The sequence below is a fragment of the Oncorhynchus clarkii genome, chromosome 11 (genome assembly GCF_045791955.1).
Source record: "Oncorhynchus clarkii lewisi isolate Uvic-CL-2024 chromosome 11, UVic_Ocla_1.0, whole genome shotgun sequence".
Classification (NCBI taxonomy): domain Eukaryota; kingdom Metazoa; phylum Chordata; class Actinopteri; order Salmoniformes; family Salmonidae; genus Oncorhynchus; species Oncorhynchus clarkii.
The window spans coordinates 11080965-11106662 of NC_092157.1; the positions used below are offsets into that span (position 1 = coordinate 11080965).

At 43.1% G+C, this 25698-nt stretch overlaps 2 protein-coding genes across 3 annotated transcripts in view; one reads left to right on the forward strand and one right to left on the reverse strand.

Moving 5' to 3' along the window:
* Positions 1-10807, reverse strand: part of LOC139420193 (laminin subunit alpha-1-like) — an 82875-nt gene extending 72068 nt beyond the window's left edge. For both annotated transcript variants that reach the window (XM_071170013.1, XM_071170012.1), the window contains exons 1-3: positions 10629-10807; positions 2901-3071; positions 2583-2695 (exon numbers count right to left, since the gene is read on the reverse strand). In XM_071170013.1, the coding sequence (XP_071026114.1) occupies positions 2583-2695; positions 2901-3071; positions 10629-10695 (351 nt within the window). In that variant the 5' untranslated portion in view covers positions 10696-10807. The remainder of the gene's footprint in view (positions 1-2582; positions 2696-2900; positions 3072-10628) is intronic.
* A 12386-nt stretch (positions 10808-23193) lies between these two features.
* LOC139420195 (leucine-rich repeat-containing protein 30-like) lies at positions 23194-25329 on the forward strand. Its single transcript, XM_071170015.1, has one exon. It carries the CDS (start codon positions 23503-23505, stop codon positions 24370-24372), a length of 870 nt encoding a protein of 289 aa, XP_071026116.1. The 5' UTR covers positions 23194-23502; the 3' UTR covers positions 24373-25329.
* The last annotated feature ends 369 nt before the right edge of the window (positions 25330-25698 follow it).

The window sequence follows — 25698 nt, forward strand, 5'->3', positions numbered from 1 at the left end:
TTCAGTCTAATCCCCAGAGATATACTGTGTGACTGCAGTTCAGTCTAATCCCCAGAGATATACTGTGTAACTGCAGTTCAGTCTAATCCCCAGAGATATACGGTGTGACTGCAGTTCAGTCTAATCCCCAGAGATATACTGTGTAACTGCAGTTCATTCTAATCCCCAGAGATATACTGTGTAACTGCAGTTCATTCTAATTCCCAGAGATATACTGTGTGACTGCAGTTCAGTCTAATCCCCAGAGATATACTGTGTGACTGCAGTTCAGTCTAATCCCCAGAGATATACTGTGTGACTGCAGTTCATTCTAATCCCCAGAGATATACTGTGTGACTGCAGTTCAGTCTAATCCCCAGAGATATACTGTGTGACTGCAGTTCATTCTAATCCACAGAGATATACTGTGTGACTGCAGTTCAGTCTAATCCCCAGAGATATACTGTGTGACTGCAGTTCAGTCTAATCCCCAGAGATATACTGTGTGACTGCAGTTCAGTCTAATCCCCAGAGATATACTGTGTGACTGCAGTTCAGTCTAATCCCCAGAGATATACTGTGCGACTGCAGTTCAGTCTAATCCCCAGAGATATACTGTGTGACTGCAGTTCAGTCGAATCCCCAGAGATATACTGTGTAACTGCAGTTCATTCTAATCCCCAGAGATATACTGTGTGACTGCAGTTCAGTCTAATCCCCAGAGATATACTGTGTGACTGCAGTTCAGTCTAATCCCCAGAGATATACTGTGTAACTGCAGTTCAGTCTAATCCCCAGAGATATACGGTGTGACTGCAGTTCAGTCTAATCCCCAGAGATATACTGTGTAACTGCAGTTCATTCTAATCCCCAGAGATATACTGTGTAACTGCAGTTCATTCTAATCCCCAGAGATATACTGTGTGACTGCAGTTCAGTCTAATCCCCAGAGATATACTGTGTGACTGCAGTTCAGTCTAATCCCCAGAGATATACTGTGTGACTGCAGTTCAGTCTAATCCCCAGAGATATACTGTGTAACTGCAGTTCAGTCTAATCCACAGAGATATACTGTGTGACTGCAGTTCAGTCTAATCCCCAGAGATATACTGTGTGACTGCAGTTCAGTCTAATCCCCAGAGATATACTGTGTGACTGCAGTTCAGTCGAATCCCCAGAGATATACTGTTTAACTGCAGTTCATTCTAATCCTCAGAGATATACTGTGTGACTGCAGTTCAGTCTAATCCCCAGAGATATACTGTGTAACTGCAGTTCAGTCTAATCCCCAGAGATATACTGTGTGACTGCAGTTCAGTCTATTCCCCAGAGATATACTGTGTAACTGCAGTTCAGTCTAATCCTCAGAGATATACTGTGTGACTGCAGTTCATTCTAATCCCCAGTGTGTATGTGTGTTGGTTCTTCTATCCTCGTGAGGACCTAAAACAAGGGAAATGATCCCCATGAGGACAAAGGATATTTTAAGCTTGGGGTTAGGTTGAGGGCTAGGTTACAATTAGAGTAAGGTAAGGGTAAGTGGTTAGTGGTAAGATTTATGGTTAGGAGTTTGGTTTAGGGTTACAGGTTAAGGTTAGGGTTAGGTTTAGGGTTAGGAGTTACGTAAAATAGGATTTTGAATGGAAATACATTTTAGGTCCCCAAGAAGATAGAAGAACATAACATGTGTGTGTGTGTGTGTATGTGTGTGTGGCTCAGTGAAAGCGTGTCTTGTTTTGAGTGCCTGTTGAAAAATGATTTTAAAAGTAGCAGGCTCAGCTCAGTCAACCCCACAAGGTGAAGGAGGGAGGGAGACAGACAGAGTGAGAAGGAGACAGAGAGATACTGTAGAAGACAGTGAGTGAGACGGAAAGAGTGGAGCAAGAGAGTGTGAGAAAGAAGAGGCAATAAAAAGAGACGGAGGGAGCGACAGGCCATCCAGGCAATAAATAGTACCTCCATTGCAGTAGTGGTCTAGCAGTGGCCTGTGACCAGTGGAGGCTGCTGAGGGGAGGACGGTTCCTAATAATGACTGGAATGGAGTCAATGGAATGGAATCAACCATGTGATTTCCAGACATTATTATGAACCGTCCTCCCCTCAGTAGCCTCCACTGCCTGTAACTGTGTACAGGCCATAGTGGAGTGTTGAGGAGACAGTGAGTGAGAGTGGAGGTAGGGTCTCACAGTGGTGGGGTTCAAGGGTGAGTTTCCTAATTGCTGAACTACACTCAGAAAAAAAGGGTTCTGAAAGGGTTCTTTGGCTGTCCCAATAGGAGAACCTAGGTAGAACCCTTTTTGGTTCCAGGTAGAACTATTTTGGGTTCCATGTAAAACCCTTTCCACAGAGGGTTCTACATGGAACCCAAAAGGGATTCTACATGAAACCAAAATAGTTCTACCTGGAACCAAAAAGGGTTCTTCAAAGGGTTCCTCTATGGGAACAGCTGAAGAACTGTTTTAGGTACTAGATAGCACCTATTTTCTAAGTGTACAGACCACAGACACACAGTAACTAACTATTATCTGGGAATCACGTGACCGTGTGTGTGTGTTCACAGCCCGTAGCAGCGTTAAACCAGTGGCAGTCCTGGAGGTTCCTACCTGGTGTAAATCTAGTGTGAGGGTCACCCAGTGGAACTGTCTGCCATTTTTAATGCTGGGGCTTTGCCACCACCCGTTGGTGCCGTCAATGGCGTTGGTGATTGGATGTTGCTCTGCATAAAATCAAGAGAAAGCAATAAAATGAATGCCTGGAATCCACGCAAGAAGTACAGTATTTCAGACAGATACTGTAACTGAAAGATAGTGGGACAGTAGAAAGTCAAACTGTCTGAAGCACTAGCCAGTAGTCATAACAGAGTTAAACCACTGCTTCCCTCTCCTTCTCCGCCTTCGCCCAGAGGGTCCTAACTCCAGTACCTTTGGGGTTTTGACTCTGGGCATTACAGGTCCGACACTGGGAGTTGCGGATGCGTCGTCCTGGTACGTGTTCCACCAGTTTACAGTACATCTCTGGCTCAGGCTCTCCACAGGTGGCGTTGGTGGTGATCTCTGCATTACTGGCCAGGTTGAAGATGGCGGGGAAGAGACCTGGGGGAGACCCAGTAGGGTTTAAGACCATGACATCTACACACACAGTACATGGTCTGTTTACACACACACACACACACACACCTTCAATTCACCCCCACAAAAGAGGAGTTGAATCGCTCCCTTTCAACTCCTCCTTACCTCCCACCACCAATTCAGACCCATCCTCATAATTCCACTCTGCCCACGTGTTTACATGGACCATTGATGTGTGCTGTTGTGGGCTGCTCTGTGATAACCACCCGCAGACCCTCTGGGCTACAAGGCCTTTTGTTCCAAAGCATCTCTCCACCACTGAGATGTCAGGAGGCTTATGGTAACAGATTTAAACTGAAGAAGTCAGAAAATCTGCACGCTTCCAAGGTCTGATTATAAGATGCCTATCATTTTATTATTTTTTAACCTTAAGTATTAACTTTAAAGGCCTGTTGGTCATGATTAATAACTGCTTTATGCATGTTTACTAATGCATAACAAATTATGCTTACACTGTTTATTAATAGTTAGTAAACAAGCTGTGCAGAACTTAATTCCAGACACAATTAAACCTTTCTGACAAGGGATCTTTACTGGCATTTCAAAGACATCAATACATCTCCTCTCTAAAATCTAAAACATATGTACGCTTCCCAGGAGAAGGTGGCCATTGTGAGCTTGGCCTACGACTTAATCCTATTGAATTGAATTGTCCCAAAGCATTCCTGTGAACAGTGATGGTGAGGCCTTCAGAGGCCCTCCAGGAAACTGGAGTTGTTAGCCTGATGACATAGCAGCACTGAGACATCTGACCAGACGAGTGGTAGACTGTCTCGGAGTCAGACCCACTGATCGGTAATGAGACAGTACAGTACGGTTGAGACATCTGACCAGACGAGTGGTAGACTGTCTCAGAGTCAGACGCACTGATCGGTAACGAGACAGTACAGTATGGTTGAGACATCTGACCAGACAAGTGGTAGACTGTCTTGGAGTCAGACCCACTGATCGGTAATGAGACAGTACAGTATGGTTGAGACATCTGACCAGACGAGTTGGTAGACTGTCTCGGAGTCAGACCCACTGATCGGTAACGAGACAGTACAGTACGGTTCGGCAAGACAGTGTGAAATTGGGATGACTGACTGACTGTCTGTCCATCTGTCTACATGTCTGTCTGCCGTTCGGTGGCTGCTGATTTCTCATTGACAGAGAGGCTTGACCCCTGTGCACTGTGGGCTGTAAAGGGGAAATGCAGGGAGAGTGGATTGGAAAGCAATTATTATTTTTGTGTTGACTATTTATTAGCTTGTTATAATGTTTTTAACAGTTTGCCTTAAAAATGATTTTATTCAATCTTAGAAACCATCCTGGTCATGGTTTGTCATGAAAGAAACCTCATCCATGTTCTCTGACCACCAAACTCACAATGTTTTCCTTGTTTAAAAATAAATTGCGTTAATTGACTTTAAAACATCAGAGCCAAATCTCAAATCCCGATGGATTTGATCCTGTGAAAGTGAAACCCAATCTTTCATATTTTGGCTCATGGTAGTCTTATTCCCGGAGAGGGTTATTTTACAGAACCTAGCTTTGACATGATCTAACCAGGTGCAAATAACTGTGGGAAGGCAAGTGACACAGTGACAGCCCGGGGGGATGTTATTGACACAGCAACTGGTTGTGGACAGGGACCATCAGTCAATAAATCACCACCTAGTCGTGATGTAACAGCACACTGCTAATCAGCGCTACTAAATGGCTGACTGGCACATAGTCAGACACTGATGTCACCCATAGATGTGGTGATTTGTGGTCATTTCAGGCTTCTTACGCCTATTTCCTGGGGCTCCTTTGCACTGGGGATGCTTTAATCATCTGTCTGCATCTGCCGACCAAATCTGGGCTCCATGGTGAACGCTTGCATGTGGCGAAAATGAAATCAAAGCCAAACTAGCATCCTTGTCCTACTTGTCATTTTTATTTAATGATGGGCTTTAATATCCTCATGTCTTATTAGAGTTAACTGCAATATTAGCCCCATTATTATCTTCATCAGCTTATCTGACATCATACATTATACAGCTTTTTGGACTAAACTGCTTGAGATGATGTGATGTGAACTAAATGGCTATATCCCCACAGTTTAGCAACTACGGTGGATGCGTAACCAGGTCAGTGGGTACGGTGGGGCGGCAGGTAGCCTTGAGGTTAGAGCATTGGGCCAGTAACCAAAGGTTGCTGGTTTGAATTCTGGAGGCGACAAGGTGAACAAATCTGTCGCTCCACCCTTGAGTAAGGCACTTAACCCTAATTGCTCCAGGGGCGCTGTACAATGGCTTCCCTGGCTGTGACCCCACTCCCTGCGGGTGTATCATGGGGAGTTGGGATAACCCCCCCCCCAAAAAAAATCCATTAAAGGACAGATATAAGCAGCCCTCAAATGATTATACAGCTCAGCTCATTAGTGTGAAAGAGACATCAGTCAGTCAGTGAGGCCTGGTCAATGTTTGGATAACAAGGCCCCGTGATTGACTGGGGCCTTGACTGGGGCCTTGAGCAGGCCCCCAATGGTCAGAGGTCATCTCATCAGCCTTACCCAGGAGCGGCTTCTGCTGAGCGCCTGCCATCTTTGGAATGCCACTGTCACTGAACACAAAAGACTAACATTTCAACAGTTCACTGGTAGATAGCATCTGGGTTGATAAGGTAAAAATGCTGTCCGTGGCTGAAGATGTTAGCCAGCTACCAGTTCAGCAGTTCAGGTCGCGTTACTCAACGCTCAGGGCACTCGGTTTAGCAAAGAATGTTGTGTAAATAGTGATGGTGAATTGATTAAACATTACAAATAGTTTAACTGATCAATGCATTCTCTGTGTGGAACATATGAGTAAATAATATATTTTTGTTAAGACAGGGAGTTTAATGTAAATTTATTGTTCTTAATATTCTGAGTAAACCTCCCCCTCACAGTCAATAGTCTCAAAAACCCGACACAGTGACTATGGTCTGGTTTCATTGACTCACTCTTTTGGCAACTTTGAGAAGAAAAACAGAAGGAATTTGAGGTTATGATCATTTTCATGGCCAATGTACAGGGTCACCGAGCGGGGGGGTTGGCGCATATCAGACTCAAAAGAAACACATGGGTTTTCTTCCCTATTTTCCATTACACTTTATTATTATCAGTAGCATTTCATTGATATTATTCAAGTTATTATTACCTCTAAATATTAGTCTAGTATACAAATTAAGAAATGTCAGATTGGAGAGGATTGTCACGTTTTGGTATTGTGTCTGACTTGTACAGTGTGTATTGTCACGTTTTGGGATTGTGTCTGACTTGTACAGTGTGTATTGTCACGTAACAAAGTTAGCACCACTTTGCCATAAAACATTTTGGTAGAAGGCAGTGCGGGGGGTCCATTTAGCATCTTCACCCTGCACCTGAGAGAAAGATGGATTTTCACTTATAGCACTGCATCATTTGACTTTAACCAAAGCCTACATGTCTTAGGCTATCATAGGCTATCAGACTCAGAAGAAACATGTGCAATTTCACTATTGCATCTGCCTACAGAGTAAGCCATTTATTTCAAATACTGACGCCTTGAAAATTGAGATGAGAGGGTGGTTTGTGATTACATTTATAATCCTTCTTTACTTCAAATAATTAGGCAGATCAGAGCAGTCCCAGTAGTCAGATCAGAGCAGTCCCAGTAGTCAGATCAGAGCAGTCCCAGTAGTCAGATCAGAGCAGTCCCAGTAGTCAGATCAGCAGCAGTCCCAGTAGTCAGATCAGAGCAGTCCCAGTAGTCAGATCAGAGCAGTCCCAGTAGTCAGATCAGCAGCAGTCCCAGTAGTCAGATCAGAGCAGTCCCAGTAGTCAGATCAGAGCAGTCCCAGTAGTCAGATCAGAGCAGTCCCAGTAGTCAGATCAGAGCAGTCCCAGTAGTCAGATCAGAGCAGTCCCAGTAGTCAGATCAGAGCAGTCCCAGTAGTCAGATCAGAGCAGTCCCAGTAGTCAGATCAGCAGCAGTCCCAGTAGTCAGATCAGAGCAGTCCCAGTAGTCAGTCAGAGCAGTCCCAGTAGTCAGATCAGAGCAGTCCCAGTAGTCAGATCAGAGCAGTCCCAGTAGTCAGATCAGAGCAGTCCCAGTAGTCAGATCAGAGCAGTCCCAGTAGTCAGATCAGCAGCAGTAAGGACAGTAGTTTCAGCCTACGAGGTTGATCATTTCCCTGAGGGAAAAGTGCTAGGGAACACACACCGCACCGAATGTTGATCTGCTGTTCATCTGCTGTTCATCTCCAATTCGTTGCTCCATGGCTCAAAAGCTGTAGTGCATTAGGAAAATATTCAGACCCCTTGACTTTTTCACATTTTGATATGGTACAGCCTTATTCTAAAATGTATTAAATCATTTTTCCTCATCAATCTACACGCAATATCCCATAACGACAAACTGAAAACAGGTTTTTAGAATTTTTTGATAATAAAAAATTAATAAAAATGAAATACCTTACTTACATAAGTATTTTGACCCTTTGCTATGAGACTCAAAATTGAGCTCAGGTGCATCCTGTTTCCATTGATCATCCTTAAATCATCCTTGATTTAGTCCACCTGTGGTAAATTCAATTGATTGAACATGATTTGGAAAGGCACACACCTGTCTATATAAGGTCCAAACGTTGACAGTGCATGTCAGAGCAAAAACCAAGCCATGAGATCGAAGGAATTGTCTGTAGAGCTCAGAGACAGGATTGTGTCAAGGCACAGATCTGTGGAAGGGTACCAAAACATTTCTGCAGCATTGAAGGTCCCCAAGTACACAGTGGCCTCCATCATTTTTAAATGGAAGAAGTTTGGATGTCACACCCTGACCTTAGAGAGCCGTTTTATTTCTCTATTTGGTTAGGTCAGGGTGTGATGTGGGGTGGGCATTCTATGTTTTGTATTTCTAGGTTTTGGCCGGGTATGGTTCTCAATCAGGGACACCTGTCTATCGTTGTCTTTGATTGGGAACCATACTTAGGTAGCCCTTTTCCCTCCTTTCTTTGTGGGAAGTTAACTTTGTTTGTGGCACATGCCCTCAAGCTTCACGGTTGTTTTGTATTGTTTATTGTTTTTGTCGGCGTCATCCTAAATAAAAGGAATATGTATGCTCACCATGCTGCGCTTTGGTCTAGTTCTTTCGACGGCCGTGACATTGGGACCACGAAGAATCTTCATAGAGCTGGCCGCCCAGCCAAACTGAGCAATCGGGGAGAAGGGACTTGGTCAGGGAGGTGACCAAGAACCTGATGGTCGCTCTGACAGAGCTCCAGAGTTCCTCTGTGGAGATGGAAGAACCTTCCAGAAGGACAATCCTCTCTGCAGCACTCCACCAATCAGGCCTTTTTGGTAGAGTGGCCAGATGGAAGCAACTCCTCAGTAAAAGGCACATAACAGCCCGCCTGGAGTTTGCCAAAAGGCACCTGAAGGACTCTCAGACCATGAGAAACAAGATTCTCTTGACTGATGAATCCAAGATTGAACTCTTTGGCCTGAATGCCAAGTGTCACGTCTGGAGGAAAGCTGGCACCATCCCTAGGGTGAAGCATGATGGTGGCAGCATCATGCTGTGGGGATGTTTTTCAGTGGCTGGGACTGGGAGACTAGTCAGGATCAAGGGAAAGATGAAGTACAGAGATATACTTAATGAAAACCTGCTCCAGAGCACTCAGGACCTCAGACTGGAGTGAAGGTTCACCTTCCAACAGGACAATGACCCTAAGCACATAGCCAAGACAATGCAGGATTTGCTTTGGGATAAGTCTCTGAATGTCCTTGAGTGGCCCATTCAGATCCCGGACTTGAACCCGATCGAACATCTCTGGAGAGACCTGAAAATAGCTGTGCAGGGACGCTCCCATCCAAACTGACAGAGGTTGAGAGGATCTGCAGAGAAGAATGGGAGAAACTCCCCAAATACAGGTGTGCCAAGCTTGTAGAGTCACACCAAAACTCTAGGCTGTAATCGCTGCCAAAGGTTCTTCAACCAAGTATTGAGTAAAGGGTCTGAATACTTATATAAATGTGAAATTTCAGTTGTTTTTTTATTGTACATTTGCAAAAATATCTAAAAACCTGTTTTTGCTTTGTCATGGGGTATTGTGTGTAGATTGATAAGGGGGAAAAAACGATTTACTCCATTTTAGAATAAGGCTGTAAGGTAACAAAATGTGAAAAAAGTAAAGTGGTCTGAATACTTCCCGAATGCACTGTACCATCCATCATCTTTGCTATAGCCAAAGATTATCTGTTGCTCAGTGACTGGTGTACTTTACAGGTGTTTCTGATTAATAAACAATGCCATGATGGTGGGTGGTACCATTTAAATAAAACCCAGCCCTAAAACAAAACGAGGGATAAAAATAATTTACACCTAATTTCATAGGAAAAGACAAGGCATCGGTATGAATTTGCACGAAGCGGGCAGTTCGGGTTTATCACTTCAAGCCCAAGTATATCATACTTTGACTAAAACTATGACTGATTGACTTACATTGTTGTGCAGCACCATGGGTAAGCTCTGGCCATCGTCTTTTAGTTTGAAAAACTGGTGTGGGCATTTAATTAGGGTCAAATTTGAACAATTAAAAATAATATATATATATATTAAATATTATTCGTACAGTAATTAACTACAGAAAAACATGCAATTAACTTGATTTTTAAAAATGTATCGTTTGACAGCCCTACAATTTAATATATGTAATTGTGGCACATGAAGATCCCCAACATGGTTATGCCAACAAGTATAAAACATGCAATTAACTTGATATCAATTAAATTAAAAGTGTATGTATTGAATTGAAGGAGTTACACAGGATCTTGACATGTAAAAAAAAAAAAAATTAAAAAAGGAGAGGAGACATGTAATGAAAGTTGGTCTATTTGAAGCTGAAAATCTGCACCTCAAACATTTTCTACTGATGATTGTTGTTACAATTAGAGGAATTGAATTGGGCCTTGAGGCGACCCTAGCATGTTAGCGTGACTGTGCTTTGGAGAAAGAGGCGTCAGCAATTGTAAATCATTTCAATGACAATGGCCCGGAATTTCTCTCAAGGTGAGAACTAATAACGGTTTAACAAAGTAACTATCATGTAGATTGGCCAGTGATATTAGTTTCCTGGTGATGCAACTGGTTGTATTAAAACTGGATAGCATAGTTTGTAATAACTTAGAATCCTCCTGTTTGTAATTGTAAATTAATGGCTGAATTATTGTCCGCAATTTCAACACCAACACACCTATTACTTTTCACTCAATTTATGCAATACATATTAGGCTATTTCTGTTTTAAACTGGCAAATGTAAAGAACAGTAAAATAGTAATTACTCAAAGTGCGTTCTATCAACAAAGATACATCTACTATTCCTAATCTTCCACTTATGCTCTACATAAATTAAAGTGCATATCCCATACATTGCTTTAAGAAAAAATAAAACAATGCTTTGACTCGGACGCATCGAGACCTCGTGCTGAAAGAGTGAAAATGCAGTCAATAGGAAAGAGATTATTTCCAGCTCACCTCTTTGCTGGCACTCCGCGGAGGATGCAGATAGCAGCACAATTGCACAGCATAAGAGCCTCATCATTCACAACACATGTGGACTTCGGCTTCTAATAAATGTCTCCAATATTAATTTAGGGATATATTTTCTAATGTTTTACAGGAATTTATAGCCTAAAGTTGTCATGCACATTCGTTTCGCCTATGGTCTCTCTCTGTCATCTGTTCAGCGTGTACCCCTCTTCCACTCTCCTCTCTCCCCTCACCCATTCAGCTAACTTTTGTCTCAACGTTTTTCTTTCGTCCCGCTACAAAGTCCCTAGCTGGACCGCACCATTTGGTGAGGAGTAGGGGGGGTTGACCAAATTTGTCGAGATTTTATCATTGCTGCCTTTTACTCTCAACTACTCTTTACAAATTAAGATGGTTTTGACCTTTACAAATGTACACTGTTTTGTGTTTAATGATAATTTTATTTTTAGAAAGGTTTAGAATAACAAAAACTTTGCACCAAATTTGAAACGGTTTAAATATTTTTTTAAAATTAAGGCCACTTTTTTTTTAATGTAGTCTACCTAGCAGCCTATAGTCTATTTGATGATTTAATTATGTCAACATCCTACATAAAATATCTCATGCAGTTTGGATATTCAACTATGCTTCACAACTTGGCAAGCAGTCGTTGTAATTGGATTATTACACCGAATTGTACAACTTGTAAAAAAGTAGCCGTTTAACCTCTATACAAGCAGCGGTATACGCTGCGCGATGTACATAGCAGTAGCCTACAGTACACCAGATACTGTTATTCTGCTGATAATACACTAAAGTCCATGTAAATATTGAACCATGATTGTGATACTGGAATGGAAAGCGTAGGTTCCTTTTTAAAGTTATGCAGGGCATTCAATAATCACAACCAACTGTACTTAAACATTTAATACAAGCCTATGAATGTATGAAACATTGGAAACTTGTCTTCCAGACTAATTTCAACAAAGCAAAACAAAACGAAGTTGTTTATACCTGTGGATATCACAGCGAAAACAAAAGGAACATTTGATCCATTTATCTATACATCTTTCCAAAAAAAGTGTATTTTTAACCAATATTCAACTACTACTTTAAACTTTTCAATTACTATAGATGGCTTAGCTGACAACATCACAAAACCGATCTGTACTCTTCAATGGGGCAGAAGTCATTGAGTTGTTGTCATTCAGCATGGCCAGCTACCAACAATGACAAGAAACAGCCATGTGGAGAATTTATAAGTGACTCCTGTCAGCTAAATTGAGTGTCATTATCTGGTCAGGAGTGTGTGTATACTGCCCTCTTGTGGATATAATGAAAATGGGTGGGAATGTTAAGGGCAACAGTACTGCAGTAATAGACTACTAAATCAACTATTCAAGTCTTAGCCACATTCAGATTCTATAGTTACAGACCGCTCCTCCCATTAATGCATGCCTGTCAGACTTGTATTCAATTATTTTATGGAAAAGATCTCTGTAATGTTTTAACGAGGCAACGTCCTCACCCTTTTTGTAGAATCAATGACTTGAGTGACTTTTTCCAGAAAGTCCCTTCTCAAGAAGAAAGGCCTTGCCATTGTACATGGCGATACCAGAGGACAGACATAATAGGCATGATTATTAATTGTACAGATCAAATGAGGCTGCTGAGGGCGGAACGGCTCACAATAATGTCCGGAACGGAGCCAATGGAGTGGCATCAAACACCTGGAGACCATGTGTTTGATGTATTTGATTCCCTTCCACTAATTCCAGTCATTACTACGACCCCATTCTCCCCAATTAAGGGACCACCAACCTCCTAAGGCATAGATTATCATGTGTAATAATGTCCTATTTTACTTCTGTGCATAGACAATGAGTGACTAATAAGCCTGCAAAGCATGAACATACCCCTACGACAACACCTAATCCTGTAACTATTCCTGTAAACCACGGCATCATATAATGGGTTAGCCTTTTATTGAACAACACAGGAGCAGCCAACACCAATATACTGTATGGTTACAGTTAAATACAGGTTAAATAAAATAATACATTGTAACGTGAAACTCCCTTATAGAGTTAAGGCATCCAGTGATTCCAGTCTACGGATTTCACCAGGTTGTTTAGTATAACCAGGCTCCTCCTTGGTGGAGATACTAGGGGAACCAGATGGACCGTTTTAGGGATGCATGTTTTAACCAGGTTGTTTAGTCTGTATCTGTATCTACAGCAGCTTCTGTCAGGGAGGAACTTATTAGGCCAGACTGAGGAAAGGTCATGGTAGCAGGTGTATGTATAAATATGAGGAGCAATGAACATAACCCCTATTGACACAGACAGGACAGACATGAGAGACAGGACAGACAGGCCAGAACAGACAGGACAGACATGACAGAGACAGGACAGACAGGACAGAGCAGACAGGACAGGACAGACAGGACAGACAGGTAGACAGGACAAACATGACAGAGACAGGACAGACAGATAGACATGATAGACAGGACAGACAGACAGAACTATTGGTTCTATTGTTAAAGGGATAAGGGATGGAAGCAGGTGTACTATATCATTGCTCCAACCAGAAGAGACATCTATGTTAGGACTTTAGGGCGTGGTCATCTACAAGCGACTGGAACCTTCAGTTTATAAACAGCAGAAGGTCAGCGAGAGTCTGGATAGGCCTTATCTGTCATACAGATGAGATGGATAGAGGCATGCTCTAAAGACACATTATTATTCTGATATTAGAATAGCATTGTAGAATGCAGTTCAGAACCAATGGGTTACTGAGAATAACCCCTGTTACTTGGAAGTATTGTTATCTACAGTATCTATTGATACCAATACAATCATTTTTTTGTTGTTTTCTCTTAGAGTTTGTCTAACTAAAATCATGTTATTGTAACTCATGCCCTCTAGTGGTAATCTAATAATCACCTGTCATCTCCTGTCTGTGTAACAGTATAGCTTCCGACCCTCTCCTCGCCCCTACCTGGGCTCAAACCAGGGACCCTCGGCACACATCAACAACTGGCAGAGCAAGGGTAACAACTACTTCAAGGTCTCAGAGCGAGTGACGTCACCCGATTGAAACGCTATTAGAAACGCACCACCGCTAACTAGCTAGCTATTTGACATCGGTTACATCTGAACTGCTGCAACTTGCTGTTAGATGGGCTCTCCTCTTGTGCCATCAAACAACTTATGGAGAATGCCACAGCCCGCCTAGTGTTCAACATTCCCAAGTACTCCCATGTCACCCCACTCCTCGGCACACTCCACTGGCTTCCAGTCGAAGCTCACATCCACTTCAAGGCCACGGTACTTGTCTACAGAGAAGCAAGAGGAAGTGCCCCTCTATCTTCAGGTTATGTTTAAACCCTACACCCCAACCCAAGCACTTCATTCTGACACCTCTGGTCTCTTGACTCTCCCACTCCTATGGGAGGGCAGCTCCCGCACAGACCAGTCAAAGCGCTTCTCTGTCCTGTGACCCCAATGGTGGAACCAGCTTCCCCCTGAAGCTAGGACAGCAGAGTCCCTGCCCATCTTCCGAAAACTTTTGAATCCCTACCTCTTCAGAGTATCTTAAATAATTCGCTTCCGCTTAAGAAACGTTTTGCAACCGAATTGGTGTAATGAATACCGCCCTGGTTTTCTTAACCCTGATTGCTATAGTCCACTCACCTGCTGGTGTCCCAGGTCTTATTTAGTCTCTGAATTAAAGGGAATAATGTGAAATAGCAGGGCTATAATGGTTTTATATATATATATATATTTTTTTGGTGTGAATATTAAATGTTTTATTTTAACTTGATAAAATAAAGAACAGTAATACACTTTGTCCTCTGAAGAGGTGGCGGGCTTAAAATAAAAACATCTCATTTCAAACACAACAGACAAATGCCTCATGGAATTACAATGAACACTTATAGTTTAGGTGAAAAGTCAAGTGTTTTAATTTACTTAAAAAGTAACCCGAAATATTTCTGAGACATACAGTACTCAACACTGAGACATACAGTACTCAACACTGAGACATACAGTACTCAGCACTGAGACATACAGTAATCAACACTGAGACATACAGAACTCAACACTGATACATACAGAACTCAACACTGAGACATACAGTACTCAACACTGAGACATACAATACTCAACACTGAGACATACAGAACTCAACACTGATACATACAGAACTCAACACTGAGACATACAATACTTAACACTGAGACATACAGAACTCAACACTGAGACATACAATACTTAACACTGAGACATACAGAACTCAACACTGAGACATACAGTACTCAACACTGAGACATACAATACTCAACACTGAGACATACAATACTCAACACTGAGACATACAGAACTCAACACTGATACATACAGAACTCAACACTGAGACATACAGTACTCAACACTGAGACATACAATACTCAACACTGAGACATACAGAACTCAACACTGATACATACAGAACTCAACACTGAGACATACAATACTTAACACTGAGACATACAGAACTCAACACTGAGACATACAATACTCAACACTGAGACATACAGAACTCAACACTGATACATACAGAACTCAACACTGAGACATACAGTACTCAACACTGAGACATACAATACTCAACACTGAGACATACAGAACTCAACACTGATACATACAGAACTCAACACTGAGACATACAGAACTCAACACTGAGACATACAGAACTCAACACTGAGACATACAATACTCAACACTGAGACATACAGAACTCAACACTGATACATACAGAACTCAACACTGAGACATACAGAACTCAACACTGTAGCCTAGATTTGATACAGCTTACTATTATTACCTACCGACTTTGTCTTCAGTTTCCAGAGCAACTTGTTGATGTACTTTCCATGCGGCCTTGTTTCTCTCTATGTCCTGGTCATGTTCCCTGAATGAATCTCCTGTACCAGGAATGGCCAGAGTCAGCTCTTCAGAGATTAGTAACTGAGAGGGCAAGATCATAAGGCTATGGTGCAACTGCTTAGGTGACGCTAGGCCTCTCAAGGATCCACACAGGGGACACAACGGCTGAGGTGTCATTGCTTTCTTTAGCGGTTTGGACTCTTGCTGGACAGGTTTAAGGAAACGGTGAGTCCTCATTTCTAGGTTTGAGGGGGAAGTTGTGTTGAAGGAAATACACGGATCAAGATCAAAGTATTTTCTCTGATCTGCTGCGCCATCTTGTGGTGATTTGGGATGATATGCTGCCTTTCTCCATGATGACGTTCATTGAGCAGTGCTTGACAGCCATTGAACAACATTACTTTTAAAAGCTTAAGAACGGTCTATCCGACTCTTTTCTCTCTCCCTACCTCGTCTTCTTTATTGAAATCTAATCAAATCCGTCCCTACCCTAGCTCTGTCTCTGTCCGGGAATTAGAGCAATTAGAGAGAATCAGAGAGCCATAATGAGTCCGGCTGAGGCTAGGAGGCTACTCTTCCATCTCTTCCATTAGCCACGGAAGCAGCAGCTGAAGCCCATTTGCAGATCCTCACAGTTGGTACCATTACCCTGCTCTGATAGAAGTCCTGCCTGCCTGGCACGGGCACCAATCGACAGTCCGCTGCTAATGGAATGGCACTAGGGCAGGAAGTGTGTGAGCAGAATGAGCCCAGGTACCTCAAGCCATACAATTATGTGGCTAAAGTGACTGTTACAACCCCAGGAGCAAACGCTCTGTCTCATCTGAGAGATAACAATGTCTGTCAGGTCATTTATTTTAACCCTTATTTTACCAGGTAAGTTGACTGAGAACACATTCTCATTTACAGCAACAATCTAGAGAATAGTTACAGGGGAGAAGAGATGAATGAACCAATTGGAAGCTGGGGATGATTAGATGTCCATGATAGTAATTTAGCCAGGACATGGGATTAACACCACTACTCTTACAAAAAGTGCCATGGGATCTTCAGTGATCACAAAGAGTCAGGACACTAGTTCAACGTTCCATCCGAAAGACGGCACCCTACACAGGGAAATGTTCACAATCACCGCCTTGGGGCATTGAGTTATTTTTGGGGGGACCAGAGGAAAAGTGCCTCCGACTGGCCCTCCAACACTACTTCGGGCAGCATCTGGTCTTCCATGCAGGGACCAACCAGGACCAACCCTGCTTAGCTTCAGAGGCAAGACAGCAGTGGGATGCAGGGGGGTGAGATTATGGAAGTCTTGTGCAGAGAGACAGAGAGACAGTCAGAGAGAGAGAGAGAGATACATTTTCATTTGAGTCATTTAGCAGACGGTCTTATTCAGAGCAACTTACAGGAGCAGTTGGGGTTAAAGGGACACCTTGTATCTACTCTGCCAGAGTCAGATGAACTCCTGGATAACATTTTATGTCTCTGTGTCCAACATGAGCGAGCCAATGCTAACTAGCGTTAGCACAATTAATGGAAGTCTATGGGTATCTCCTAGCATGCAACTTCCTTCAAATGTAATGTAGTGTAATGTTTACTGTTACTTTTTATTGTTTATTTCATTTTTGTTTATTATCTACTTCACTTGCTTTGGCAATGTTAACATATGTTTCCCCTTGAATTGAGAGAGAAATTGGCAGACAGACAGACAGATAGGCAGGCAGACAGATAAACAGAGAGATTGGCAGGCAGACAGACAGATTGGCAGGCAGCCAGATAAACAGATAGATAGGCAAGAAGATAGATAGATAAACAGATAGGCAGGCAGACAGATAGGCAGACAGATGGACAGATAGTCAGACAGATAAACAGATAGACAGATAGGCGGCAAGACAGACAGACAGACAGATAGACAGATAGGCAGGCAGACAGATAAACAGATAGGCAGGCAGATAGACAGATAGGCAGGCAGATAGACAGATAGGCAGGCAGACAGATAAACGGATAGGCAGACAGATAAACATATAGACAGATAGGCAGGCAGACAGATACACAGATAGGCAGGCAGACAGATAAACAGATAGGCAGATAGGTAGGCAGGCAGACAGACAGATAAACAGAGAGACAGATAGGCAGGTAGACAGATAAACAGATAGGCAGACAGATAAACAGATAGACAGATAGGCAGGCAGACAGATAGGCAGGCAGGCAGACAGATAAATAGGTAGGCAGACAGATAAACAGATAGACAGATAGGCAGGCAGACAGACAGATAAAAAGATAGACAGATAGGCAGACAGACAGATAGGCAGGCAGGCAGGCAGGCAGACAGATAAACAGGTAGACAGATAAATATAATGAATAGTGGTAAAACACAGTACATCTATCTACCTTCACTCTCTGGTGAGGCTCCATGCTCTGCTGTGTTTGTAATGTGTGTCTCTCCCCAGGTGGGGCCTAGTTAGGCTGCACAGCAGTACTTCATCATGGCGAGCGCCTGTTGTCAGAAGCACAATTGTTTTTATCCTCAGATGCTGTTTCAGCAGCCCAAACCTGATTTGGGTACTTTGTAACTGCATTAACCGTATACTGTGGTCATACGTCACCTTCCCCCACCACCTCTCAGGGAACATTACAAATGCCATCTTTATGTTGTGTAATAGCCTGTGGGGTTGATATCCTCCTACCTATTCATCATATTGTTCCACTCTATGTACACATTATTTTTTGTGGGTGAGTTTAAGCATTATATTTGCCACTTGTTCCAGCTGCAGAGATAGATGAACAAATTACATTTCAGATATTAAATAGTCCCCTGTTGAATACGGAATATATAATTGAAGTCATAGGAGGCTATGGAAAATTGAAAATATACATTTACCCGGAGACTCTGAGCCATTACAGGAACTAAGACCCATTGGCACAACTGTACACCCACTAGGATCAGCACCAAAAATAATGTTCTTCTTTGCGTAAGGCAATAAAACAGGCTGTACTATTTATTGATCACTTCAATGGTATGATCAATACTCAATACTGTTTAGGTAATACAGTTTTCAGTTTACGTTTGTGTCTACTCAGAGTGTAACCCGACAACTCACTACAGGCTTTTGGCATAAGGCCAAAAGACGCTGACTGGAGAAAAATGTAAAATGGAAGATGGCGAGACATAATTACCCTCAATTACCATAAAACCTGGTAGGATACCGGGGGCTACTGTAACAGTTTTTGTATTTTACTCTATTGCTCAGAAACCACTTGAACTAAGACAGACATTTTTTCTCATAATCTGTCTCATAATCATTCATTCCATTTATATGTCTGTACATAAGACGGTTGGTTCACAATATTGATTTTAATCCAAAGTCCAGACATTACATTTGCCTCAGTTTCAGGGTCAATTGTAACACTAGCTGGGGTCAAATATAACATCTAAAAAATAAACCAAATACATTCACTTAACTTAAAAAATCATTCATGTTCATGAATTATCATAGACATATGCAATGATTTTGCACAAAATATTAGTATTTCTACGTAGCTATGCGTAACTGATTATTACAGTAACACCTATGTTTTAGCATGGCCGTTCTGTTCCTCTCAAACATCTCAATAGTCTGACGGTGTCCAGATTATATCTATTTACAACTTCTTAGGCACTCTATGTCACGATCGTCTAAGGTGGAAACAGCGGACCAAAGCGCGGCGTGGTGAGCGCACGTACTTCTTTATTATAAGATATCACCAACAAAACAATAAACATCCAAACCGAACCGCCAACGTAGTGCTCACAGGCAACAATACATGGACAACTACCCACAAATACAGGTGGGGGAAAAGGCTACCTAAGTATGGTTCTCAGTCAGAGACAACGAAAGACAGCTGCCTCTGATTGAGAACCACACCAGGCCAAGACATAGAAATACAAATCATAGAAAAAGGGACATAGAATGCCCACCCTAGTCACACCCTGACCAAACCAAAATAAAGCTCTCTACGGTCAGGGCCTGACACTCTACAGGACTTCAAGGCTATTTAAAATGAGTATTTGTATAGTCCATGTATAATTCATACAATCTTAAAGGTAAAATCAGTTGTTTTCATGATTTGGCTACTTGGCTCAGGGTCATTACAATTGCCCCCAGCTGCCATGACACTTATTGTGCATAACAAGAGACTACAATAGAGATACTTAATTTCTGTCAATGTTCAACCAACAGATACTTAACAGATACTTAATTTCTGTTTATGTTCAACCAACAGATAGTGATGAAAATGATGCTAGTTTGAATTCTTGGACATTAATGCTCAGGGCACTATAAGAAAAATACAGCTGCTGGAAAAAAACACTTTCACCCCTAAAAAAACTAACATTTGCCCATAAAACATGCAAATTGTGAGATATTTCACTGTAACTTTTCATGCATTGGAAAGAACCAAGATGGGAATGTACTGTGTGTTTCATCACTGTAGCTTTGGAGAAATTCAATGTGCTACAATTGCCCTCAGTCTCCCCTTTGTTCTACTTTCACCGGCAGGGCAGGATGCTGTCACGCCTGCTCCCGCTCTTCCCCCCTGGCGCTCGAGGGAGTCAGGCTGCCCTGCATTACGCACTCCTGCCACCATCATTTAGGCACACCTGCCTTCCCTCGTCACGCGCATCAGCAATATTGAACTCACCTGGACTCACCCAATCACCTGTTTATTACCTCCCCTATATGTGTCAGTTCCCCTGCTCTGTTCCCCACTGCGGCATTAATTGTAATTTGTCTGTGTTACCCGTGTGCTGACGCTGTTCCTGTCTCGTTCTATGTCCGTTCCCTATTAAATGTTTGACACCCCGTACTTGCTTCTCCTCTCCAGCGTCCTCTCCAGCGTCCTCTCCAGCGTCCTCTCCGGCATCCCTTGACAGATGCTCATTTCCTCAAAACAAAAACAAGAACAAATGTGCCTGGGGCAGCCAGCGGCGCTGTTTCACCTCTCGTGGACCTCAGCTTTAATGTACAAAGACTGGTCGACTATGTCAACCTCAAGTTTGCTTGCTTGACTTTCTTCTCACTACTTGGCCTTGACACTCTCCTCTTCGTCTTCCTCAGACTCATTTGTATTTCTCATCAGGTCTTCGTCTCACCAGAAGGCAAGCCCTAGGGTTCAAACACAGAAGCTGTTAAGTAGCCAACTCTGCTTGCTTGTGAATGCATGACCAATCTCCAAATCCCAGAAACACAAAGCAACAACCAAACATTCTCCCAACCTTGGCAAGGAAACCTATGCAAATGAGGTCCACAGTCAAGACACTGCACGTGGATAATTGGCATTCATAACTTCCGACAACAATGGAATAACCAGGAGCAGATAATCCCCTCTTCCTCGTCTTTTATCTCTTTCCCCGGATAAAAACGGTGGAATAGGGTGGTTTGTGATTAGCCGCCAGTGATGATGGGTAATCTGATCCCGGCATGTACGAGGTAGTCACTACTAGTTACCACAGCCACAAAGGCAAAAAAACCACCTATTTCGACAATTTCTATCTTCTTAAAATCCCATTTTAAAACATAACCTTAACCCTAATTTTGACTTTGTGGCTGTGGTAACTAGTGACAACCCATGTGGTCGTACGCCACCAAGATAAACCATGCATGAATAATACTTTTAGAGAGACGAATCTCTCGTCTGGTGACGTTTATTTCAGTCTCTCCAATCGGAGCCAGGGAATGGGGTGCTGTTTCTTCCAAAATGCTCCCCTAGGGAAAACCATGATCCGCCTCTGATCACAGGATTCCCCAGGGCCGGGAATAATCCGTCCTGCTTTTTTTTCCATCAGAGAGGGGGCATCCCGGGGTTATCAGTTGCACAATGCCCAACGTCAGCCCATGGGTCTGTGTGATAAGGCTCCAGCACCTGTCTCTCACTGTCACTCTGCGTCGATACAGGACCCTACCTGCTCACTGCTAGTACCTTCATGGCATCTGATGATTGATCATTTAAGTGATAGTGAATGTGGTGAAATGAAATCTGCCGTTTTCTCATCTAGGATTTTTTTTTAAATGGTAAAGTTGTGACTGATCATCTTAAACTGTAGTCACTGGATTAGGTATTAATGGATGAACAGGACCTACATATTAACATGAGTACAGTCCCTATAGAGTCGCCTTGGCCTGGACACCTTGCTTTACTAGTTCAGCTGGCAGTGTATTCAGACAGTAGACTGCCTTGTTCAACTGCAGGGATTAAAAGTCAGTAAGTCAAATCAGTTTATTTTTTACATATCTGTTTTGGTTTAGTGGGAGGAGGTGGACGTGGGGGGCTAAGGGGGTATATTTAAGGCTGAATGAGGCACTCAGTTTGTGGGTCAAATTGTTAAGTGAGTTGCATTACCCCAGGAATTCCACTAACACCGGTACCCGGGTCCTTTGAGCTTTGACCCACACTGGGTGAAAGAGAATAACCCATACCATGGTTTGATTTAAAGTATGCGTACCTCAAGCATGCATTTTGTAGGCATGTAGAAAGCTGATTGGTACAGTACAGCATTGTGGTGTCAAGTGTTTTACAGGTCTCCAATGGCATCTAAAACAACGGCAGGACCCAGTCTGTTATTTAGACTAATTCCACTGGGCACAGACAGTCAGTTCAATGTCTATTTTTGATTTTCAACTAAAGTGAATTTGACCTTTCACCATAACATTGGATTTAGCTTAAAAGTTGGGTGAAAAAAAACCTCTAAATTCTCTTATGTTTGCAAATCCAATCAGTTTTCCACGTTGATTCCACGATATCACATGTACAAATTTAAATAAAGATATACCACATTTCCTGTTAGTCTACACCAGTTGTTTATGAAGCATGTGACTAATACAATTTGATTTGATTGGATTGATTTGTCCACTGGTGTCCCAGTCAATCAGTAACTCCTCAAGAACTTGTTCTTTTTTGAGAGCCTCTCCATGGCTGCTTAATCCACATCCCTAACGCCATCTAATACTGTGTGAACTAATGAAAAGACATGGGAAAGGCACGAGGGTAACGGAGTCAATACATTTAGGAGACATGAAGCAACACTGTCTGCCATTATAAAATATAATCCTAACTATCTGTGTATCTAAGAGAGCTATAAATAAGTGTTAAGAGGCGCTAGAAGGAGAAAGAGAGATCTAAAAAGGAAATGATATTGTATGACACACTGATAGCATTTCCACAAAGGGTGTTTTGTTTTGACCACGGTTGTGGTTATAAATAGACTCATTTATAACCGTCTTGATGTATGCTTGGTGTAAGAGGATACAGTAGCTTCGTGACAAGAACAAATTGATCCCACGATCAAGCCAATGACAGTATGGCAGTCAAACACCACTGTTTGAAGGTGATTGAGGTAATTTATGTGGTAGTCGATCGATTGAATAACACCATTCAGGGTCAAGGTTTGTGTGGTGGGCGGCATGGGCCTCCATCCTTGCGCCCTCTGCGCAATCAAGGTTAGTTATCGCCCAGGCCGGAGCGCACAAGTGACAGGAGCAGCTGAAGGGGGTGGAGGGATGTGGTTGGTGCTGGGGGGGGGGGTGACTTAGTCAGTGTGGCTGGGGTCGGGTGGTGCTATCCAGTCAGTGTGGGCTGGAGTTGATTTCAGCCCCCTGCTCCCTCCCCTCTTGTCAGCACACATTTCTCAAATCAGTCCCCTTGACAAACACACGTCTTTACTGCTCTGCGACACTCCGCAACACTTGGCCAGCACTTCCAGGGTGGATATCCAGCAGCATTTTACATCCGACACACACTAAGTGAGAATGTACACAGTTCCTCTGTTGACTGTCGACCGTTCCAGCACTGACCAAAGCTGCTTGTCTGTCGCTCTCCACCCTATCGGTTTAGGATGTTTTGTGGCTAGTGCTTCTGGGTAATGCTCTTTAGCATCTTGTTGTCTTGACATTGGTATTCCTGCTGAAGGAGCACCAATGGGACACAAGCAGTCCAAGGAAGAGGAGATGAAGAGGCAGGCGAGGAAGAGTGCCGGCCGTGAGGACAGCTTGACGTCGGCAGAGCGGATCCGCAACCACGCGTACAAACAGTGGGGCTACAGCATACTGAGCCTGGCCCGCCGCGGCCTCAAGGAACCCCCCAAGGAACTGTGGGAGCTGACGGAGCTCGAGAAGCTCAACCTGTCGTTGAACTGCCTGCGGGCTCTGCCCCCCGCCCTCAGCATTCTCAGCAACCTGGTGGTCCTCAACCTGTGGGGGAACCAGCTGACCAGCCTGCCCCCAGAGATCGGCCAGCTCAGACACCTCCGGGTCCTGTTCTGCTACCGCAACCAACTGACCGAGGTTCCAGAGGAGCTGGGCAACTGCACCAGGCTGGAGGTCCTCAGCCTGGCCAACAACGAGATATCTGGCCTCCCTGCCTCCTGCGCCAACCTGACCTGCCTGAGGAAGCTCAATCTCAGCCACAACAAAATTGTTCACATCCCCGGCTGCGTCTACACCATGAAGAGACTGGTATTCCTCCACCTGGCCTGCAACAGGCTGGAGTGCATCGCCGAGAGCATCGCAGCACTGGTGGAGCTCAAGATCCTCATCGTGGAGGGGAACGAGATCCACTCGCTGCCCAAGATGATCTGCTGCCTGACGCGGCTGGAGCTGCTCAACGTGGACTTCAACGACATCCAGAACGTGCCCCAGGAGATGCACCAGCTCAGCAGGCTGGAGAAGCTGGCCTACCACCCTCTGGATAAGGGACTCCACATCATGCAGAACCCCTTGCAGAAGCAAATCAAAGAGGTGCTGGAAGGAGGCCTCATCGCCCTCTTTAATTATCTGAAATCTAATTAAGACTCCTCCACAGAATTTCTTCTGGGGACCTATTGTTGTTCTCCATGAGGAGGATGCGATTTTGGAGTGATCCTCAACATGCACGAGAAAAGTATGAGAAAAAGCTAAGATTGTTGTTTTTTCATTTACAATACATAACAAGATGATGCAACTGTGATTTTGTAAAAAATGATTAGGCTACTAACTGAATGACAGTAGTCATGATGCTTATGTAGAGTTGTACCTAACAACTCTATTTGTGTTTAACATAATTGAGACACGTCTGTCATTATAAACGTCTAAAAGCAATGCTCAGTGGGGCTAAACACATTGCATGGAAATAGACTTGGACTGTTGGGAGGAAATCATCTAATGTATAGCAAAGCTCTGCGGTCAGGATCCTCACATTCTGTACCAGAGGTGATCTAGAGAAGAGGCCATGTTTCAGGGGGAGCCTTGGCATGTCTCTAACACGAGATGACCTCCGACCTCTCATTCAATTACAACCTCTCTTAGTCTTGGAGCAGGTCGTCGGGATCAAGATCAGGAGGCTTCCATTACATCAACAGAAAGTGCAGCCTTGAGACCAGCCGTGTTTGCTGCTGTAGTTACCTACCCAACTCCTTTAAAGAACAACAAGCAAATTCTGTTGCCAGTCTCCAACGGTCACATGCTATAATGCACACAGTCAATGGACCTACAGTCTTAATCATGCCTATTTGGGTTGGAATAGCATTTAAGTTTGTTTGCCACATTAGTACCTCATTGCACCTGAATGTAGCATTTCAAAAACCAAAGGGGTTATGTGTACATGTCAGCTGGTGTTGTTTATTCTGCCTGACTGTAAAGTTGCCCATTTTAATATGTCATCTTATTATGCAGGATTACAAATGCGCTCATTACAATTTTATTGACCTGTTCTTAAGTCAGTATAAACTGAGGTCTAAATAAATATTAGATATTTATCCCCCAAAAAAACTATGCCTCAAATTTTTCCTGTGAACTCGTAACTCTTACAGAACACAACGATTAAATCAGTCAAGATTCTGTGTGATTGGTGGTTCATGTCACAGTTCATTGTCCAGGTCAAAGGTCATGAGAAACAAGACCTGCGGGTATCAGAATAGGATTCTGCTCTGAAATATTCTATATCATAGACATTTCAGACATTTATGCAAAATCCTGCAAGCATGTGTGTGTTTTTAGAAAATTCCTATCAACGTTACATAAGCCTCAAAGGATCCACAGTCCACTTTGTATGTAGCTGTTATGTCTGTTTCAGAGACATTCAACCTGTATGATGTCACAGCATCTCAGACGATCCAATTAAGGCAGCACACAGTGTGT